This window comes from Haemaphysalis longicornis, unplaced genomic scaffold (assembly GCF_048455015.1).
Source record: "Haemaphysalis longicornis isolate Haplotype H1 unplaced genomic scaffold, Haemaphysalis longicornis Haplotype H1 scaffold_9, whole genome shotgun sequence".
Classification (NCBI taxonomy): Eukaryota; Metazoa; Arthropoda; class Arachnida; order Ixodida; family Ixodidae; genus Haemaphysalis; species Haemaphysalis longicornis.
Window position 1 is genome coordinate 155,410,883 of NW_027526460.1, and position 21,938 is coordinate 155,432,820.

General features: G+C 45.2%; 1 protein-coding gene across 1 annotated transcript in view; it reads right to left on the reverse strand.

Moving 5' to 3' along the window:
• Nucleotides 1–2,149: 2,149 nt before the first annotated feature.
• LOC144152038 (thiol S-methyltransferase TMT1B-like) overlaps nt 2,150–21,938 on the reverse strand; it is a 28,161-nt gene continuing 8,372 nt past the window's right edge. The window contains exons 2-4 of the mRNA XM_077683228.1: nt 17,125–17,543; nt 14,399–14,548; nt 2,150–2,475 (exon numbers count right to left, since the gene is read on the reverse strand). Coding sequence (XP_077539354.1) covers nt 2,239–2,475; nt 14,399–14,548; nt 17,125–17,538 — 801 coding nt within the window. The 5' untranslated portion in view covers nt 17,539–17,543 and the 3' untranslated portion in view covers nt 2,150–2,238. The remainder of the gene's footprint in view (nt 2,476–14,398; nt 14,549–17,124; nt 17,544–21,938) is intronic.

The following is a 21,938-nucleotide window of genomic DNA, read 5'->3' on the forward strand; positions in this document are numbered from 1 at the left end:
TCCTAGCTAAAGCCGCAAGCACTGCGCTTTTTTCTGCCTTACGGGACTGGTTCAAGCCGGGCCAATTTTTTTGGTGTATTTAATAACTTGTATTTATTTACATTTACAAATCATTTGTATTCACGTTAATAACACTGACTTCAGTATTGCGGCTGTTTTGCACAAATAGCGGATGCTACACAGCGGGTGCTGTTGGTGTCTCAGGGAAGGAAGAATGCTTACGTAAGAAAATACTTCATCATCGTCATACCCATCCACATGTCAAAAGAACAGACGCAGGCAGCATCGGCTTGTTCCTCGCCATACGTCTACACGAGGTAACGCCGTCCTATTGAAGCGGAAGGCTAAACCGCGCGAGTGATATATACAAGTTTTTGAAGCTCATCAACTACAAAAGCTACTAATCGTGCCTGGGCACCACTAATGGACCGCCATGAAGGTGCGGGAGGAATTCTAGCAATGGTTTCATATTGACCAGACACTCCTTTTCTGAGGCTGAGTAGCTCTCTTCTGAACGCGAACCATTTTCCTCGACGTACGCTATGCCAATTCGCACTCCTCCTGCAACTGCAGGAGTACCGCTTCGAGCATAACGTTTCTGGCTTCGGTATGAAACGTGGTAGTGGCGACGTAGTTGAGATTTGCCTAAGGCAAGTGATGTTTCGAGTGGCGTAGGTTAAAGATAGCTTAATAAGGCGAACCTGTGCCTCCAACAACTCAGCCAAACAGTCCCCTTGCTCCCGCACACCACGCGCTATTCTTGCTCGCCCAGCTCGCTTCACGTGCTCTCTTGTAGAACCGCCCGAGACACTTCCCTCGTCTTTTTCGTCGTCATCATCAGTACGCGCTCGAGGAAGGCGGCGGTTGGCGTTCCCTTCGTTGTCGTCTTGTATGGAGCAGGGGAATGCGTTACAATATAATTTTAAAGACGATAGTCTTTCTTGGGCTACTTTAATCCAGAAATTTTGGTCTGTCTGTATGTCTGTTTGTCTGCCCGTCTGTCTGTCTGTGACTCGATTCAGCCACCCGGCCAAAGCAAAACAATGCCTGCGCAATAGTCTTATATAGTCAGAGCTAAATCTACCCGTCTATGTCCGGTGTAATGTTCATACTTGTCAACATTGTTGAAGAAGAACAAGACATTACGCAAATATGAGACAACAAATCAATACAGAAGTGATATTTGCAGTGTTCCTTTACAAAAAAATCAAACATGCTTGAGTTTGCGAAATTAAATACTTCATCAACTGCAGAAAAAGAATTCACTCCGCCGTCGCCTGCTGTCGCCCGCGCCACTATGGCTTCTGGCGTCATTTTAAGAAATCAACCGGCAACAGTTACGCAAGGTTCCACTAGATATGTTCCACGTTCTGCTTGCAGCGCACGTGGAGTAGGGAAACGCGGTTCTATAAACGTTGAAGTAGGGCGCCTCGATTAACGCGCGTCTTCGCTGTACGGCAGCGTTCGCATCGAGACACCCGGTTTGGAGCAGTGGAACGCGGGGACATTTAAAATGATTTAAGCAAACCTTTGGCGTCTTTACCTTGGGAGGAGCGCGATGCAAGAGGAACAACATGAGCGGTGAGCGGGAAAGCGAAGGGAGGCATTTACTTGGCAAAAGTCGATAAAGACTATCGTCTTTTGACGGCATTTGCAACGAAAGGAGCAGATACGCGGCCAATTTTATTAGGCTATAGCGCGATCAAGAAAATTTGTTATCAAATGAGAAATATTTGCGAAGTCGAATCTTATACGGGAAGATTCCGCTTCTTTCCTTCATGATTAACCGGCTCAAACTTGGCGCACACGTCGCGCCAGAAGTCAGTAATTTTGAGAGCGATAAGCCACGATATACTTGACACGGTTGAAACGTTTTACCGCAAACACTATTTATTTCTTTCAAGGCCGGAAATTGTTGAAATTTTTATTGTTCGGCAAATAGCACCGCGTCCAATCTATGGAAGGCACGTCTAATCTATGGAAGGCAAAGTTGCTGAAGGATTAGTTAATCCGGACTGTCACGAATGCATATTCGTATTATAGCTCTACTGCGTACTGGTGGGCGATAACATTATACACAGAATAATGTCCGGAAGGAAACATCGCACACATAAAAATAATAAGGTCGCTCATGGCAAGCGAGCCACTCCACATTTGAATGCAAGTTTATTGCACGGGTGAAAACAATGGCACAAGGTATTCAAATCCGAGATATCGCGAATTGTTTTCTTTTTCAATCTAGGCGACGGCCACCCCGTAAGCATGACGACTAAGCGCTAGAGGTAAGCTGACACGGATGTAGTTCACTTTCACGGTAGAAAATCCTGCGGCATACATGTCATCTTCGGGGATATCTCGGTTAATGTGGCAATTGCAGTTTGCGACCTTCATAAGCGGAGCGAGCAAATTCTGCAGAATTCGTTGCCATGTTCCTTTAGGAAAGGCGACGTGCTCCAGAAAAACGAGGTGACCACCCTGCAACATGATACACGCATAATGCTGAGTGAGGCCTTCACACACAAATAGAGGCATACATACACACACACAGACTGTTACACACACACGCACACACACACTGCAGATGAGGAGATAGGGGCCGTCCAACAATCTAGCGTCTGGCCCGATTTTCCAATTTTTCTTTTTTTTAATCACGGCAGAACGCAAAAGTTGCGGTGACCTGTTTCCCGTTTTGGTTTAGTTTTTTCTTTCAAGCATACTTTAGTCAGAACGATGTAATCTTGCCGTGCGCAAAGCCCCAACGTTGGACAAAAGTGTGGCCGCGAAAAATCACGCGTCACCCCCGCCACCTTTTCAAATTTTTTTCGCGTACAGTACGCACGCTAGAGGAAAACGGATTGCACTTTTACACTATGCCCTGGCTGGCGAATAGCTCATAAATATACTGGAACAAAAATGCTCGTGTACACGCATGTTCGTTCTGTCTTGGAATCACCCTGCTGCAACGTCCTCGTGTGGAAGACTAGTCGTCCAGACGTGTTCACCCCCGCCCATCGCACTTTGAAAGTATCGTTTAGACCGAACTGACGTTAGGACGCATCATATCGCTGCTATTCACTAAAAAGCTTAGCTGCACATTTCTTCGCTTTGCAACACTGGAACAGCGATGTCCATGGAGGAAAGATTACTTTCCTCCATGGCGATGTCTGTGCCGCTTCGTCACACACATGGCGCGGCTTGTGCCACTGCGCCTGCACCACAGAAAAAAAAATTTCCTCGCACTTCCCCGAGGGGGAGAGTGTGTAAGTGCGAATGCACGGTTGTTGATTGCGCGATTACGGTGGATATCGTGATCTTGGAGTGGAGAGGAGGCGCCCAACACCCGCAGTCACTGAGCGGAGAGAGGAGGAGGAGAATAGCGCCCGCCGTTACGGCGAGGGCTACACGAGCGCCCTCACGCGTCGGAATGCGGAGCGCCCGCTACGCGAGCAAGACCTCTCTCGCCCGAAGGGGAGAGGAGGCGCCCAACACCCGCAGTCACTGAGCGGAGAGAGGAGGAGGAGAGTAGCGCGCGCCCATCTCCCCCCGTTGCTAGGGGAGACGAGGAGGAAGACGAGGAGCGCGCGCACCCGCAGCTGTTGCTATGCGGACTACGGCGGCGGAAGATTCAGGCTCGCTTAAGAAGTGCATTCGCACTTAATACAATCGGCGTGCGTCGACTGCCCCGTTTCGACCCCATTCTCAACGGTGGGGTTAACAGATGTGTTATTAAGCGCCCTCACATTGGTGTCGAGGCATTACTTGGCGCTCGGTGGGGGGCAGTTTTGAACATCCAACACGCGTCGTGTGCTAAGCACGGACAAGTACCGCCATCTCGCGGGGCCAGTGACGGCGCACACACATGGTTGCCCGCATGCATGTCATGCCATTGCACTGCCGGACTGGATCGGCGGCGCGCGCTGTTTGATGGGGCCTTCGCAGCGGCGGCGAGAACAATGCAGACCAGTCTCTAGGTGAAGTTCCGCCGCTCTCCGCGTGGGGGCTGCGGGAGCCTACCCATGCCTGGTCCTTCCGCTCTTGCATTTGAAGTCTCTTTTACGCCCGCGGCGGCTTTTTTTCGCAGCGTTCGTGCTTATAGGATTTATCATCGATCATATCGGAGCAGAATTTTGTAGCTCGGTTATATTATAGCAGTGGAACCTGCATGCTTAACGGCGGACTTCGACGAAATTTCTGTCAGGGCCAGACAACGAACGATATTGACCAGTTATTCGCAATCAGGGGCGGATTTGTGGGTGCGCCGTAGAAATATGGTTTTTTTTTGCTGGGAATACGATGATATTCGACTAGACGATAATAATAATATTATTATTAGTATTGTATCATTCAATCATGTTTAATACGCCCCCTAGTATTGCCGATAGGCCTTCCTGGCCGCCGCCGAAAAATGGGTAATACTTGCTATATATAACTATTATGCGTATTATTGTATTGTTATATAATGTACTATTAAATTGGGCTCAGCGTCGATTAAAATTTTTAATTGGATTGGTCGAATAATCTATTATTCAACTAATTCGTCGGACGTGTTCATTTAAAAATGGCTTAGAAAGGGACCATTTTAATGGTTGTTTCAATTGGATTGTCGGTGCTACCGAATACAGGTCATTTTATGCGATCAATGGTAGCTCGTCCATGTAGTTGCGGAGGCCGAGAAATTCGTTGACAATTCGATCCGATAGCAGGGAGTTTCTTTTCTTGTTGACAGTCATCCCGGCTGCGCTGATCAGCATAGCAAGCGAGCGTTTCTTCAACACACGCTCGCGTTGAGGACAGGAAGTAAATGGGATTAAAAATGGCGTTGAGGTCAGAGGGACGCGGAGCAGCCTTTTTTACAATGGGTGATAGTTCCAGAAAGGAGGGATTTCTGCACATGGCACCCTTCCAAGGGATCCAGATGGTCGTTGGCGCTTGGCTCGCATTGACTTCAACCTATTACCTGATTTAAGAAAATAATAGCGTATAACAATAATCGATTAATCTGAAGGTTCATCGACCAATCGTCCACCTGTAGTACTAAAAAAGCCCTTACTACTACTTATAATGTACAAAAGTACGCAGTAGCAACATTCATTTTGGGGACATGAGTTCGAAAACTAAGAGTGATCGCGCGTAGCGACTGCTTCTGTCCGTCAAACGAGCAGGGCAAAATTATATAAGCTATGCGCAATTCAATACAGCCCGCATACAACAACATATACAAATGAATATTCAAACGGCTCTCATACCAAACGATCATAGTTTCAGACAACCTATCAAATTCATGTAATTTTCATGTGTTGCTGCCAGTCGCTGGACCTGAATTGGTGGCCAGAATTAACGCACTTGACGGAGGGTAGCTTCAAGCAGTTGGCGCTGCGCTGTACCAGAACTACCTCTACGCCAGAGAATGACGATGCACCCGCCTCTTTGTGCATACCAAAATGCCTACGGCTTTTACATACTTCCTATCACGGAGCGCTATTTTTTTGTCGCTTTCGTTTGGGTTCCTGAACACGCAAGGACATTTTCTCACTTCAGAGAGCGAGGGAAATTGTCAAGTCGTCTAGAAAGAGCCCCCCCCCCACCCCCCACCCTCTAATCAGGTACATTTAGATAAGGCGAAAAAATCTTCTGCCGCTACAGTGCTGCTCATTTTTGCCTTAAGTTCAGAGTTAAATCGTGAAGCCGATAAATAAAATGTCTGAAGAAACTCGTTTCCAGTCTGCCTCGTGCCCTTTAGTTCGCAGGTTGTGATCCACCGATGCATTTTCTCCGGAATGGTATCGTAACAGCCGCTGTGCTAGTTTTAATAAGGAACCTATGACAATTACAGTATTCTTCTAAGCAATGTACTCCAACGCTGCATACGAACCCGAGACATTAAAACTAGCAAAGACGAATCAGTTACGAGTTCAGAGCAAGATTAGTGAAATTTTGCTGCGATCAATCTGTTGCACCCAGTGGCGGGTGCCCACAACTGCTGAGTACTCAGGATTTCCGTTCGGGGGGAGGGAGGACCTGAAGGACCACAAAAGTAAATAAAACAAAAAAAGAGAAGGAAAATTTGATTGCTGCTTTGAGGTGGATGTCAAATTTTCCTTCCCATAAACTTACTCTGCATAGCGGTTTTCCCCTAAATCTGGCCAGTTAAACTAAAACTAAAAAACGGGAAAAACCAACGCTAGTAATATATAAGGACGATTTCGTGCTCCGTCTTATTTTCCAATGATTTAGTTAATTTCTTTAGAGAAATTGCATACATACATCGAAGCCGCGTATGGCTGGTACGTAGCGTGCGACACAAAAATATTAATCGGAACTCATTATTCGTTGATGAGAATGGATTTGTCTTCCGCGGTTGCTTCCTACCCCGCCCGCCTTCCCCCTCTTTTGCGTAGGCCCGTTGCCAGGCTTGTAGCGAAGAAGAAAAAGAAAACAAGAGCAGAATCGGCGCATAGCTTGCCCGCGGAGTGGGAGACGCGCGCATCAGCAGAGTAGGCTCGCAGCGCCGGCTCCTCGCAGCGGCCGCAGGCAGGAACTAGGTCCCTTGCGAAGGCCGTAGCAACGCGGGCACGCCACCGCTCTAGCCCGGCCGCGGCCAGTGAATACAAGTATAGACCGTTTACAGCGCGGCGCCCTAGGCGCAGCCATGGTGGCTCGCGTGACGTCATTCAGCATTACTGGCCTTTCCGGAAGCGTTTCTCGCCGTGGCCTTCGCTGGTGCCCGTGCGCATCGGCGGGTGCCGGCGAGGCTCGCTGGGCGAAGTTGACTTTTTTTTAAATGCAGAGCATTTCTTTAACTCACGATGTCACCCGGCGTTGGCGTGCCTCGGCGTCCGCAACAGCCGTTCCAGGTGCGCCCTCTCCCCCACTCCTCCTCTCCCGCATCACGCTACCCTCCTCGCTCTCAACAACAGGTCCGCACCCCTCCCCCTACACTATATAAAAAATAATACTTACCGGCGCCTGGTTTCGATCCCACGACCCTGCGGGCGGAACGCAAGGCACATGGTGCTCTACCCACTGCGCCACAAAGCCGACACAGAATGGAAGGCTACTAACGCGCCTTATATCCTTGACTCATTCAAACTACGTCAAGAAGCTGCTGATACAACGCATTCACTACCTGTGGGCGGAACGCGAGGTACATGGTGCTCTTCCCACTGCGCCACAAAACCGACACAGAATGAAAGGCTACGAACGCGCCTTATATCCTTGACTCATTCAAACTACGTCAAGAAGCTGCTGATACAACGCATTCACTACCACCAACTCCCCAAACACTAAACGTTAACGCAATACACCCACCCCCTATGCGACGCATTTACTCGAGTCCCCCTCGCGGGGAGATCTTCCTCCTTTTTTGTAGTGTTGCTATGTAGGAAGGCTGATTGTTAAAGTATGTAGGGTGTGCCAATGTTCACAGATTACTGTCACAACAAAGGATAAAGAAACATGACTGGCAGAACCGGAACGTGTTGTCCGCAAGCTTTCACACCCCTCCCAGAGTGGACCGCGTTAGCACGCGCTAAAGCCGCGGTAACCGGCCAACTCGGCGTTTGTAGCGCGAACTCGGCGTTTCTGATCCCCACTTGAGGCACCAAATGCACCACAAACGGCACCAGAATCCCGGGACGCTCGCCGCCGAGTCTGTACACAAAGCAGCCGCGTCGGCGGATTGCCTCGAAAGCGCGTCATCCCTATTTCATATTTGCCGCGCTTTTGAGGCGCTTTTTCAAAGAAAGTGCTACGAGTTGTGCCGCGCCTCCGCCAGATGGCGCCACGGGTCCCGTGACCGAGAGAAGACGCAGTGAAACATCTCCCTCGCGAGGGGCACGATCAAATGCAGAGCATTTCCGGGGGCGCACGACGTTAAGTAGTTTGCGTTACGTTAATGTTGTTGCACTTGTGGCAACTGCTGACGAGAGAGCGCTCGTCAGCAGTAATTTGAATGAGTCAACGATATAAGGCGCGTTCGTAGCGTCCCATTCTGTGTCGGCTTTGTGGCGCAGTGGGTAGAGCACCGTGTACATTGCGTTCCGCCTGCAGGGATCGAGGGATCGAAACCGGGCGCCGGATAGTATTTTTTTATATAGTAGGGAGGGGTGCGGTGCGGACTACGGACGTCAACGCGGGTGACATCGTGAGTTACTGAAATGCTCTGCATTTAATAAATCCCACATGGGGGTTGTTTTAGCGCTGTGTTGATTGGCGTTCGTCGCCTAGTTTCCTGTTCAGGCGTTTCGTGCAGATAAATCTGGGCGATGGCTCTACTTCTGTTTTTTCTGTTGCTACATACTGTCTTAGGGTAACAAAATAAATCTGAAGGGATGAAACATATTATAATAAAGCACAATCAATTCAATTATGCGTGTATTAATAATGTTCTAAGCGTTTTTTTTAATCTTTCCTTACCGGCCAACGCTAAATGGTTAGCTGTGGACGCAGTATATTATGAATATCAAAGGGCTGTAGAACAAAATATTCCTGCATGGTTCTGGTAGTTGTATATTACCTATTTGCCACTTCTTTATGTTTCGATGTGCGATGAAAAAGCTGCAGCGCTCAGCGTTATGATTGTCAGCTTACTTCCAGCTGACGCGTTTTGCATTGAATAGATCGCCCGCATTATGAGCTGTTTTCTGTTCGGTATGGGCTAATTTGCGGGTATGGAAACACACATGTTGCAACTGATATATCGCACAGACAATGGGCGGAAAAATCGAATTTGTGCCTGACTATTAACGTTACGCGCGCTCGCGCAAAAATCGCGAAATAACACTTAGCGCGTACAGTGAAGTTTATAAGCGCTCAAACCCGGTGTTCAAATTTTGACAACACTGCAACTATTTCCGGATGTGGCACATAAGGCTGTATTTCTGTATTTTTATATTATGTATTACGTAATTGGGTTGGTACCATTAGCGTCATGACAATTTTCGGATGTGTACTGAATTTTTATTTTTGCTTATGCATTCACGCATTATGGGTTGTTAACATTTTTTGTTATATTTCCAACTGCATGTTTTATTTATGAGTGACCTAATGGTTTGACTCCGATAACCATGTATGCCGCTGATTTGAACTTGAATTAGATTTTAATTACAGAGACTTCAAGCGGCGAACTTAAAAATTTGTGCAGCCTTAGTTGTGGGTGTGCATCAGAATACCGTGACAATGTACCGATAGAATAATATATTTCAATGAATTGCACTGAGAAATCTATCCCTCAAGACCTCAAGATTTGAGATACTGGTGTCACCGAGAGTGCCCTCACAAGCACGTGATGCTTGCTGAGGGCTCAGACTGAGCTTACTGAGCCACACCTCTAGCCTTAACGTTTTTTCTCTGCTTTTCCACACGTCACCTGATGTACCTGTCGTAATAAGTGCGACGCATGGGGCTTATATTGCGAACCTGAACGCTTCAGAGCGAATGATTGAGTCACGACTGGTGGTGCCGCGCCGGATAATTCACATGCTTTCGTATATTGGAATGCTTCCGCGAACGTTTTGTTCTATTTCGCGACGACCAATATAAGCTCAGACTGCGTTCATGATATTAAATTATAACTTTTCTTCGTGCATAACCCATTCTGCTAACGACAAAGTTCGAGATGACAATGGGAGTCTACGGAAAAACCAAAACTGAAAAAAGCTAGTACTGATGAGTGCAGCGCTAGCGTCATCTGGCTAAGGCTCGCCTAACTGCTGGTTGTAAACGGTCTATAGACACAGGTGACGCTAGCGCAATTTATGAGCGTCCATTCCACTCGTCTCGGGCTGGAGGCGGCATCATCGAAACCGAAGGGGATACGATGCTCTCGAAAGGGATTATAGAGCCTTACGGAGCAACCTCATCAGCTGTGGTGTCAATAAAAAAAAACGGCACTTGGTGCTCCTGCGTTTTTAGCGGTACCTCACTTACGTTCCGAAAGCGAACGCGTACTTCCTTGTCCACATTTACGGTTCTGTAGACGTCTTATTTCCTTTTGACAGTTTTCACTGAATTCCTTTAATTGACATCTGATATGGCTACATGTGGGTTCAAGATTTATTTCTTTTGTTATTAACTCCAAATACGCATTGCCTACAAAAGATTTGTTCCGCAAGCTGTTGTAAAGGGGCGCACTAATCGTTTCGGTGATTTGCACCAGATGTCCAATGCTCGCTGGCTTAAAACGTTCATCGCTTCTAAGGGGAATGGCAAGCTGATTTTCATGCATTTAACAGGTACCTGTCCAAAAATAAATTATTTAAAATTAACCACAAAATCATATTTGTAGCAGTACTGGCGACCGATGATGACTTGATGGTGCTCTTTACTAATTTGTTCCCACTGCTTCTTCAGCATTTTTTTCAGAGACCATAATAGGAAATTTGCAACGGGCAGAACATTACACCGGAAAACCTCTAAAACCGCAACACTACCGAAGTTCATTCAGCGGATTTTTTTTTTTTCACCAATGCGATAAGCCTAAAACAAATTACGTCAGGTAGCATAAGCAGACGCTGTACAAAGAGCAGACCCTGTACCAACGCGTTCTTTAAAAAGGTAGGTGGATACTTCGGCACCCCTGGCTCATTAACGGCACAAAAAATTCCAAGAAATGGTACAATAATGCCTCAAAGCAGAAAAACTCGAGGTCAAACGAAGGTTTGGCAATTTTGGGCTTCGGTGTTGGAAGCGAATTCGGAGCTTTCATTACGCGAGACCACCAGCACGCATCGCCACAAGAGACAACAGGTATACCAACAGAATTATTTGTTGCTTTCGGTTTAGAAAATGTTTGTTAAACACGTTGTGACGCCTATATGTCTACTTTGTGCATGAAAACAAGTATCAGCGAGGGGAGTAGCACAGCGCATCCTTGGTAAATGTCCTTATTTCTACCCTTTGCCAACGCGGATATATGTCAAGTCACAGTCACCGCGACAGGAAGCAAGATCAAAGGGCAAAGGACGGCAATAACAGTGGGAATAGGTTCAGCATTGGCACATTCGTGCTTTTGGAATCAGTACATCTTAAGGAGTACTTAAATGACGTCGTAATTTTTGGGGCTGTCGGGCACTGCAGCTCAATGTAGCTTCAAGTTGAGCAGGAGGGAGCTTTTGTTTTTGTGCGAAAGATTGCCCTACGGGATAAGAAAATAGTCTCATATGTACAACACTGAACCCGTAGAGCGCAGCAGAAAACCCTGATGACGAAAACCCTGAATCAGCTTACAATACATTTATGAATAAGTTCACGGCTGCTTATGATGTTTCTTTTCCTTATAAGACACACACCCCATCAAACAAAGCACGCAAACCATGGGTTTCAAAAGATATTCTGAAACTCATTAGAAAGCGTGACCGACTGTACGGCCGTTTTATTAAAACCAGGTGTCCTCAACTATTAAAGTTATTTAAAGAATTTAGAAATTACGTTACCAAAGAGCTGAGGCCTGCTAAAAAATGCTATTACCTCAATCTCTTTAGCTCATCAACAAGACGCTCAGAAGACGTTTGGAGAGTTTTAAATTCTTTAGTTCAACGCTCACCAGAGCCCATCAGCCGCATAATTAAAGATGATCGTGAAATAACTGGGGTAGATTTGGCTAATGCTTTTAATAACCATTTCTTGTCTGTAGCCCCCCCCCCCCCCATCCACAAGCCAAAGACGTAATCTATCATTTATGAAATCATGTAACCAAAATTGCATGTTTTTAGACCCAACTGATCCCAGAGAAATTATAACAGTTTTCATGAAATTAAAAAATAGCAAAGCAGAGGATGCATATGGTTTTCAGATTTTGCCTGGAAAATACGTAATCGATGTTATATCAGGCTGCTTAGCTCACATTTTTAACGCCTGTATTTTAACTGGTATATTTCCAGCTAGTATGCAACTTCCAAGAGTCCCAGTAACATATAAGAAAGGAAACCGCAATGAATTTTCCAACTAGTGTCCGATATCTATTTTACCCGTTTTTTCAAAGGGCCTGGAAAAAGTAATTCTAAAACGTTTAACTTCCTTTGCTGATCGATTCCAAATATTAACCTCGGCTCAATATGGTTTCCGAAAACACATGCCGACTGAATTGGCGCTACTAGCACAAAAAGAGTATATACTAGAAAATTTTGAAAATATGGTTCTCGGCGTTTTTTTGGATTTCACAAAAGCCTTTGACCTTATTAACCATGATATACTCCTTAAACTGGAACATTCTGGACTCCGTGGCAACCTACTATCTCTAATATCTTCTTATTTACAGTATCGCTGTCAGTTTGTTGACATAAACCGCAACCATTCTACAATACAACCCGTAAAATCAGGTGTTCCGCAGGGGAGCATACTAGGCCCATTTCTTTTTTTTCTATATATAAATGAAATCGTCAATATTGATGATTCTGTTAAGTATATTATATACGCTGATAACACTAGTTTGTTTTTCGCAGGTAAATCCTGAGTTAATTTACCTGAATGCGCCAACAAAACACTGCAACTCATAAACAATTGGGCTTTCCAAAATGATCTGCAGATTAATATCAGTAAAACTAAGGCAATATTATTTCGTCGAATGAATACAGTCTTTAAACGTCTTCCCATACGAATTAACAATACAGAGATAGAAACTGTGCCGTCTTTCAAAACTCTAGGTGTTTATTTCACAGAGCACAAGTCATGGTATAAGCACGTCAACTATATAACGGGGAAATTATCTGGTGTTACCGGTTGTCTGCGACAACACTGCCTTTATTTTCCTGTTTCAGTCAATGTTATTTTTTATAATTGTCTGTTTTCGTCATTGATGAGTTACGGTGCGCTGGTATGGGGAACAACCACGCTTGAAAACTTAGACAGACTGCTCGTGGTACAAAAGCGGATGGTACGTATAATGAGTAAAGTACACTACTTGTCCCATACAAGCTCTCTGTTTCAAGAACATAGAATTAATAATGTAAAGTCTCTCTACAGATATAAATTACTCCGATATTACAAATCACAAATAATAAAAAACACCAACCTACTGGCAACACTTGCACAACTTCGAAAAACCGTAAACACATATAACATCCGTCGTCCCGAGCAATGGAAAGTGAATACATGCCGTACCAACTACAGAAACAAATGCTTAAATTTTGTTTACCATCTTTGCTTAACAAATTTTACCTTGTACCAAATGTCGACATTTTTTCTGTTTCGTTCAAGGATTTGCGGAACATGTTCTTTTGATTGCGTTGTTTTGTAAAATTCTGCTGTTCCTCTTTTCCTGTACTTTGTTTATTTTCACATTTTTGAGTGTTTTTGTGCTTCCGTGCTACCGGTTTTTTCTGTTTATACTTTAGCCCTTCTTTTAAAAGTAAAACCTACGTAATCATGGGTTACTTAAAGAATGCCTAGTATTTGCCTGGTTATAAACATGTATTGTGTAGTTCTTTGTGGTCTGTAACTCTTATGATTTCCTTTTTTGTAGTGACCGTGTTTTTGTCATTGCTCTACTTGTGAGAGTTCGATGTTGTGAGAAGAAGAATAATGTACCTTGCCAAAGATGTACGTGCCCTTTGTAGCACTCACTGTATGCCATGTAGGGGGCATGGACCCCGTCAAGCCATTATACGGCTTTTTGTCCATGCCCCCAAACATCACTGATGTTGAAATAAAAAATGAATTGAATCGAATTGAAAAAGAATTGAATGTTCGAGGCCTTAGCTGACATATGTCACTTTTGCTAAATGGTAATCTTTCAATCACAAGGACGTTGTCGGCATTTTTTAGGTGGACCATCATTCTATATTTAATAACACACCCCAATACGTTAATTAAGCAAAGTTAATTGATTCTTGCGTCTATTTCGGCCTATGAAGGGACGCATGACTACCAATGCAATAGAGCTACAAACACAATACACCGAAACTGCATGCGATCGAATAGGTGTAGCTTACACTTGGCGTTTCTTGACTAAAATTGAACCGTATCCTTGGCCGTCTCTTAGTGTGCATTCCGAGCAATGTAGCACTAAAAAGGAATACTTCAAAACAATCCACTTGGCAGCTTCAGCATGGCTTTAATTTTCGTCAACAAACCGCTAGTGAAGAACAGTGAGCAAGTACAATGCAAACGGAAATGTTTTAGATTTTGCAAATACCTGCCACACAAAAAGGCCATGAGCGCACACGTTGATCGGCTTCCGTTAGTACATGCTGGTTTCAAGTTTTGACAGCACACGAAAGAAAAACGTGGCAAAAAAGACCAAAAGCAGTTTTCTACTCAATACTTGCATATCCGCTTTTAGAAAAATTGCTAAGACCATGTCAAATTTCCATAACTGAAGGACAAACAAGGGTGCACTACTTGCGACGAGATATCCAGTAGTTGGTTGCAATCAATGGGAAGCAAGAGGTTTGCTGCTTACCTTGACCAAAACCCTCCTAGCCTCGCGAAGTACTTTGAGCCGGTCCTGAACCGAGCAAAATGCGTACGTCAGCAGGACAACGTCGAATTCCCCGCTCGGGATCTCGCTCATGTCCTCCCCGTAACCGTGAACCCAGCGTTCCAACTCAATCTGTAAAGGGAGTGCGAGGGGGGATTAAGTGTTGTATGGCAAACTTCTGCTGGGGAAGTGACTTCCCTTCGGCAACAGAAGTCTGCCTCACATACAGAATTCACAACGATGACACGCAACTTCCTTACGGTACTAAAACCAGTAAACGCTTTTTTCGGCAAGGTAGGTCTTTACGCCAAGCCTTAAGATTCGATTGAAAAGATGTATGTTCCAAAACAACTATTGTTTGCTCAAGTAAGAAAAGTTATCGACTCACTCAAAACGGTTTCTGTTCTTTCTCGCCGCTCTTAAAAATAGGTAAACTCTTTTTGCGCTTTTCTGGCAGCACATGGTCAAAATATACTTTAAAATCAATAAACTGCAACAAAGAAAAAGAAATTGGATAGGCGTTTTTAAGAAATAATAAACATCATCAATGGAGATACCCAAAAAACTTCTCATAGGGCAAGAAAGGTGCGCTCTGTACTTGCAATACCTATAACTTTCGTAGCGCGTCTAAGCTCGAATAAAGAAAAGGAGGCATTCATAAGCCCTTTTACAGTGTCCTTTTAATGTAAAATCGTCGCGGTACGTACTAGTCACTTGGTTCTCAATCTACGACTTGGAATGAACCAATTCTTGCTTTTTGCGCTGTTTGGCTTTCGAATATTCCACTCAGAGAAGGAGGGGTTTGACAACAGCCGCACCTGTTCTTTCCCTTTTTAATATAGCTATTCACGGTTTTTACTCATTGTAACTCCTTCAGGCTATCAAACGGAGGCCATTCACGCTCCATGAGTGGTTGTGCGCAGTCTTATCTCATTTTCAATTCTAACAAATGTACCTGCCTCCCGATAAAAACAAACGATTGCAGCCGTTATAAATTTTATCGCGTCCTATAGCTAGCCTTTTAATTTTTGAAATGGTCGGATCTGGTACTTGAAAATCACCATTTAACTGTAGTAATGAGCACGGCGTGCCGGGTCGCTGGCGAAGACGTCAATGCGTACAGAACAAGGAAAACAAAGTGAATTATTGAATTGAGAATTTCAGCTATAATAGCGGTTGTCGCATCTGCAGAAGACGCTTTTTGTAACATTTGACGACAATAGTGTGCGTTTGACCGTGCAAAATGTATATACTAACAAAAGGTACGAGCAAAGGATGTAGATGGTAATAGCAGCTCATAACAAAATAGCGCAAGGTCCTAATTGTGGTCCTTTACCACTTCTTCGCGCTTCTCCCCTAATAGCCATCGCTTCATCCTAAGTTGCGAGATTTGACAGCATCATCATCATCCACAGCCTACTAGGTCCACTGCAGGACGGGGGCCTCTTCCATTGATCTCCAACCACTCCTCTCCAGCGCTGTTCGAGTTCAGTATTTGCTACAGATTTTCTTACTGCGTCTCTCCGTCGAGTTATTGGCCTTCCGCTTTTTTTTACCTATCTCTCGGTGTCCACTCTGTTTCAATGGTGGTCCAACGGCTGTCATGTCCCTAAGTACGCGGACAGCCCCCTCGAGTTTTTCCCCTTTATTTGAACTATGATATTACCCTCTCTAGTTTGTTCTTTCATCCAGGAAGTTCGTGTCCTCTCCTCTAACGCTACTCGTATCATTCTTCTTTCCATGACCCCCTGAGCCGGCATTAGTTTACTTTCAAGGAGTTTATTTGCTTTCAAGTAGTTTCAAGTAGTTTACAAAGCATAAATCCCTCAGCTTCAGGCGATGCAAAGAGGTCTCTAATATTCTCTAATTTACTGCAATGCAAACACAAATTTACGCTTGGTTGAGGCAGGATCATACACTATTTTTTGGCTTTTCCATTATTAAACCCTACCTTCTAAATGCATAGAGCATTTACGTCTCCTAATCAGGTCTTATTCATAGAAGCTTGATCGCAAAAATGAACTTTACGTGTCGATGGCAGTTGGAGGGAGAATTTAGAAATTACGTGAGAAAATATGGGCGTCACCGGTAGCAACAGTAATAAACTATCGGCAAACGCATACCTGTCCTCCTTTTAATGAGTTGAAGTAGTTTCGCCGTTAGCGTCCCTATATTAAGGGTATTGCTGCTCCAAAAAAATGCAAACACAACCGGGGCGGAACTTCGCCTCAGGTGGCCGTACAATGTGTAGCATTGCCAATTAAGGATTTCTTTGAAGTTGGAAACTGTAGTGGCGGTAAACAAATTAGTCGACACAGGCACCTGAACTTCGTTGGGAGTTTCTTGCTGCCTTTTCTAAAATGGCGGAGCTTGCCAAGTTCTAACGATTGCACGTGCACTGTACATATTACAACAGATAAGGCGCCGCGGCTTCAAACCATCCAACAGAGTTGTTCGAAGCCACCGTTCTAAGAATTTGTCAGTGAGGTTACAACAAATTCAAGCCATCTAAAATGTTTGTTTTAGCTTCATTCTACCCAAGCTAGGTGGCAACCACTCTTTACGCTGCGGGGTTGTGATATGGCTGCTCCTGCGCATGCGCATAATATTCATAAGGAACCTAAAAATAACTGCGTATTTTACTGTATATTTCACGGGCAAGCAGTGTGGGTATATTTCAACCGGAAGAAAAAAATGGTGCTTCATACCTGCGGATGTTTTTCAAGTTGTTCTCGAAAAACAGGTCCAAACACCTTGTTGGGATCCACATTTGTGTACTTGATTGGACGCGTGATGTACTCAAAGTTGGGGCCCGTTCCAGCTCCTACCTCAAGTAACTTCAGGGCGCCACACTTTCTCAGCCTCGAGTCGTGGGACTCAATGCCTTTCAGCGCCTCGAGCGCCTTCCCTCGCGCCTTTGCAAAACAGTCTGGAAAGGCGAACATCGCCACACGAAAAAAGAACACAAAGTACCGCTCACGAAATGGGCGAATCAGTAGCAGGGGCAGGAGGAACACCAAATCCAAGACGAGCCACAATAGGAAACCAAGCGGTCTCAGCAGGGGACGCAGAACAACAAGCACGTCTTGTGCCTTGGTTGCTTTCATTCCGGTGGCCCCCATGAGGACTGAAAGGACAAAATGTGAGTGCTGAGCGTGAGTACCTCCCCGCCAATTCTCCCAGTTGTTAAAAATGTGAGAAACAGCGCGAAAGGACAGGACTTGGAGTAGATGACAAACACCCGTCGTTGACTAACAACCTTTGAAGCCTTTTGCATTAGTGAGAGGGGCGATAAATGTGGAAGCAAACCGTGTGTGCTAGTGTATGAAAAGGAAATCATGTATCTTTCAAATGAATAACTGGGCCTTCTTATCGATGACCACGTCACAAGAACTTATGTGCATTTCTTGCCATCTGTAATTTCCTTTTTGTTTCCATTGCCTTGTAGATGTGTATATAACCGGCCTGCAACCAATGAAACTTGGTTGTTAGTCAGCGCCACGTGTTTGTCTTCTTCTCTACGTCCTGTCCTTTCGCACTGTTTCTTACATCTTTAACATGCACCAACCAGCCCTCTTACTCCCCGTTCTAAGATACACTTCCAGTAGTTATCGTGCTTGCTTGATTTCCATAATGTGTTTGCCACATGACACTAAACGAAAAGCCTGAAGCGAGTTTGCAGTAAACCCTGTATGCAACATTTTCGGAGTACTGATGATTTTCCTGGAATATCAAGAACCACACTTTTTTCAGTCGTACAAAATGATCTTTACCTTGGATAGGGCATGATGCAGCGAAGCTTTCGAATCAGCTCTGCCTCAGGGTCGCATTTTCGCTTAACATCGTGAGTTGTTACTTGTAGTTATCACAGAGATTGTGCAGGGATATTCGTCTGCCAAGACGGTATCTTCGGCTTCATTAACAGAATGTACACTTTCGTGTGTTGGTTTCCTTCGGAAATGCTGGCGGCAAATATATAGGAGGAAAGGGGCACAAAAGGCCTGACTCTTTGTCGAACGTTGACTTTTACTCTGCCCGTGCGATTAACCAAGGGTGAACTTAGCTCGCGGAACCGGTTAACCCTGTCATCCTACTACACTGGAACGTGATCACCATTTCGAGGCCGCCTTCCCACCAAGTGCAATTTTAAAAGAACTTTTCAGAACATTCCAGAGAACAAATCTCATCAAAATAGGTCATGCCTCAAATCCGGAAAAAGCTGCTACGTTTGGTTAAGTCTTCGAGCACGACTGTGGATGAACGCTTATGTACTTCACACAACTTCCTGTAGAAGGCGAAGTTTAGTGAACGGTAGGCAAAGCCTATCATGCGGCTGATTTGGTCGCACTTAGCGCCATTCCTCGCTGATCAGGGGTACAAATTGGGAAGAGTGTGTCAAGCGAAACGGCACAAGAAAGCATGTGACAGCAAATAAAATGACGCCCCCGAGACGATTCAACAAAAAGCTGTCTTCGCTTCATTCAAGAAGGGTAATTTGCGGTGACTTTAAATCTCGTTAATATACAAAATTCACTCGGTCATGGTTCATATTTGCGGCCGCTTAGCTTTACTTGTGCAAACTGGTTTTCAATACTGAGATTCAAGTATCCCTTACACCGATTAGAATAACTTGTGCTCACATGTGATCAATAGATATTTTTCCTTGCTTCTGTGCTAACGTTCAACTTCACCCAAAGTGTCAATATCCCGAAACGTGGCATTACCATTGATGACTGTTTTTTTCTTTAAAACCTGATTTATTTCAATCATTATCTGGCGTTGACGGGCTTGGTTTAATATACTGGGTGGTTTAATAAACTCCGTAGTTGAATATACGTTTTCTGATTTCTGGCCGACTACCCTCCATAAAGTATTTTCGTGATTACTACAAAGCAAACTTTACTCGTACTAGCACTGATCTTGAAAACCTGTGCAGATATTGCAAGGCTTGCGCCCTTTGCACAACAGTTGATGAAATTGTCGCCCTTACAAATATAACGCTCGAGGCATAAAGGGGAAGTAAAAAACACGTTCCATTTATTCGTTTTACGGCAATGCTAATAAACCATGGTATTATGCCTTAAAAAACTTTAGCAAACAAAAAGAACTCCGTTTAAGAGGGGGCGAAGAACGCGCAGTTGCAGCCAAGTGGCATAAATACTCCGCCTGACTTCACGAATATGTGTATCTGTTGGAATGTATCTGGCGTTATCCGCTAGTGGCACCGACACGATTACACGACCGCACGATAAGAGTGAACATCAGGCCCTAAGTTACAATGCTGGTTAAAACAAAAAGCGTTTGAAATTCTTTGGTCGCCTAATTACGCTGACAGCACCTTTCCGTGTTCATTCCAAGGCGGCAGCCGTCAATTTCTTGTGTGGAAATGTATAAATCATTGCCCCATGCCTATGTAGAATCCTGACGACTCTCATAAGCGCTGTTTGGGTGCAAAAAAGGCGTAAAATTTTACAGCACGCGGCAGTGTAGTGGGCGAGTAAGAAAGGCCGATTGTTGCGCTGTTTCGCTTTACCGTAAGCCGAATCAGGCTGCAGTGGATGTGTTAGTGTGAGATATTACTGTGGCCTATTTCTTGTATGGTTTTTCTGAAATCGTCGTCGTAGGATTTCATCTTAGATGTGCTTCATTATATGCGATATTTTTCAGCCCGCCTTGATTTTTCCTGAATTAACGCTCCCTGACACAGAAGCTATCCTCCCTTATGTGGCGGTGTGCCATTACCCTTGCCGCTCATTGCGGCCCCGCACTGTGATTTTGATTCCGCGTGCTTCTCGTGATAGTGCGCAAAGTTTGACATGTGAGATTTCAGTTGTCGCAGCGAAAGGAAACAAGTCGCTTGATAGAGCGATCAAGGGGAAAACAACATACAAAGGCACAACGACGAGATAGGTGTGAAAGGGGATGAAAGGAAAGCGAAAGCTGGGCGCCCGGTGGCTTGGGGGACATTATCGGCCCACGCAAATGATTTTTCATAGGACACCGGACACAGTCGGCGCTCCTCCTAATCTTACCGCGTGGTACAGACAAACAAGAACACTCTTTTCGGTCTAGTTATAGTCGGCGCAGAATGACTCTGAGAGCGGGGGAACGAAGAGTTCTTAGCAGAAGGCGTCCGCTCAAAGGTTGACGTCTTAACACGACCACGCTGGAGTAGTTTATTTGCAATTGCCACTGGAGCACTTTATCCCCAGCAAAGGACCACTCGGCGGACACGCTCCTGCGTGTCGTGCCTTGTTCGAGGAAGGTGGGCTGTGCGTCAAGCACACGAAGCTTCCCCGCTTTACACCAAACTTGTAACACGCACGCATATGGAATAGTCGCGCTGAATCGTAACAAACCGTTCTTTTAAGGGCGAAGCCCCTTAGAGGCCACGGCTGTCGGCGTCTCCATTCGCCATCGTTGTTTCCAGTTGTCAGTTTACTAACACACCGCGACACTAGTTTTCGAGCGCCTCACGCAAGAACGCTTCATGCTTCAAAGACACCAGACTTCTACATCAAGCCTATTGACCTCTAACCCCAATGGTTTCATCTCCGTGGACAAAAACGCTGAGGCGCCAAAAATACTGACACACTGCAGGCTTCACCCCAACCCAGGTTTCAGGTTAGTGAGGATGGCCTGGGATTTTGTTACCTGATTTCTGCACCTGACAAAGCGCTAGCTTCTAACAGCCGATTAGTATAAGCTTGCAGACCCGCGGTATAGGGTTACGAAAAAATCCAAAGAAAAAAAATTAAGAAATCTCGCACTAACGCGTAAGAGCTGAAGGTAGAGAAGCTTTACGCAACCTTCCAGGCCATCTCGGTGGTTTAAGTCTATGATTGCAGCCGTGTTGCTTGTTCTTCGTGGCCGCAACGACTTTTACTTCATCATTGTTGCGATAAGTGTGATCTTTCATTTGTTTGGAAGTGGTAATCATTTAAAATCCTATAGGTGTGGCCTACGCTATAGCGGGTCTTCCTCGTTCCGAGCAAGTGTTGCCACGATTACGGCGAACACTCGAGTCTTTCTCGTTCCGAGCCAGTGCGGCCACGATTACGGCAAACGCTGGAGTTCTTTTGCCAATCTTGGCCAGTCCCTGCAGAGTAAATAACAACAAGCCGGATGGAGAGTTTCATTGGGTGTGTGTTCCGGTAAATCCTCCAGCCATACAAAGTTTTCTCCGTACTACGGAGAGTATAAAGCACTATACGCCTAAACTCTCCGTCAACCAAGTGACTGTGCAAATACAAAGAGACAACATGCCATTCCTCCGGCTGAAGACAGAGTTAAGCACATAGCCTCGAAGAAAGCTCCGGCGGAGGAGTTTTATACCAGCAAAAGCTCCCTCTAGAGCGGAGTAAAGGACGAGCCTCTCGGGAGATCTCGGCGCAAACGAGAGGGCCGTCGTCGAGATGTCGGCTGCTCCCGGTGGACGTGCAGCGAGACGGTGAGCTCCGATGTAGAAAACGTGATCTGTCACGAGCATTTTCCGAACGGTGACGATCTTTACGCTTAAAAG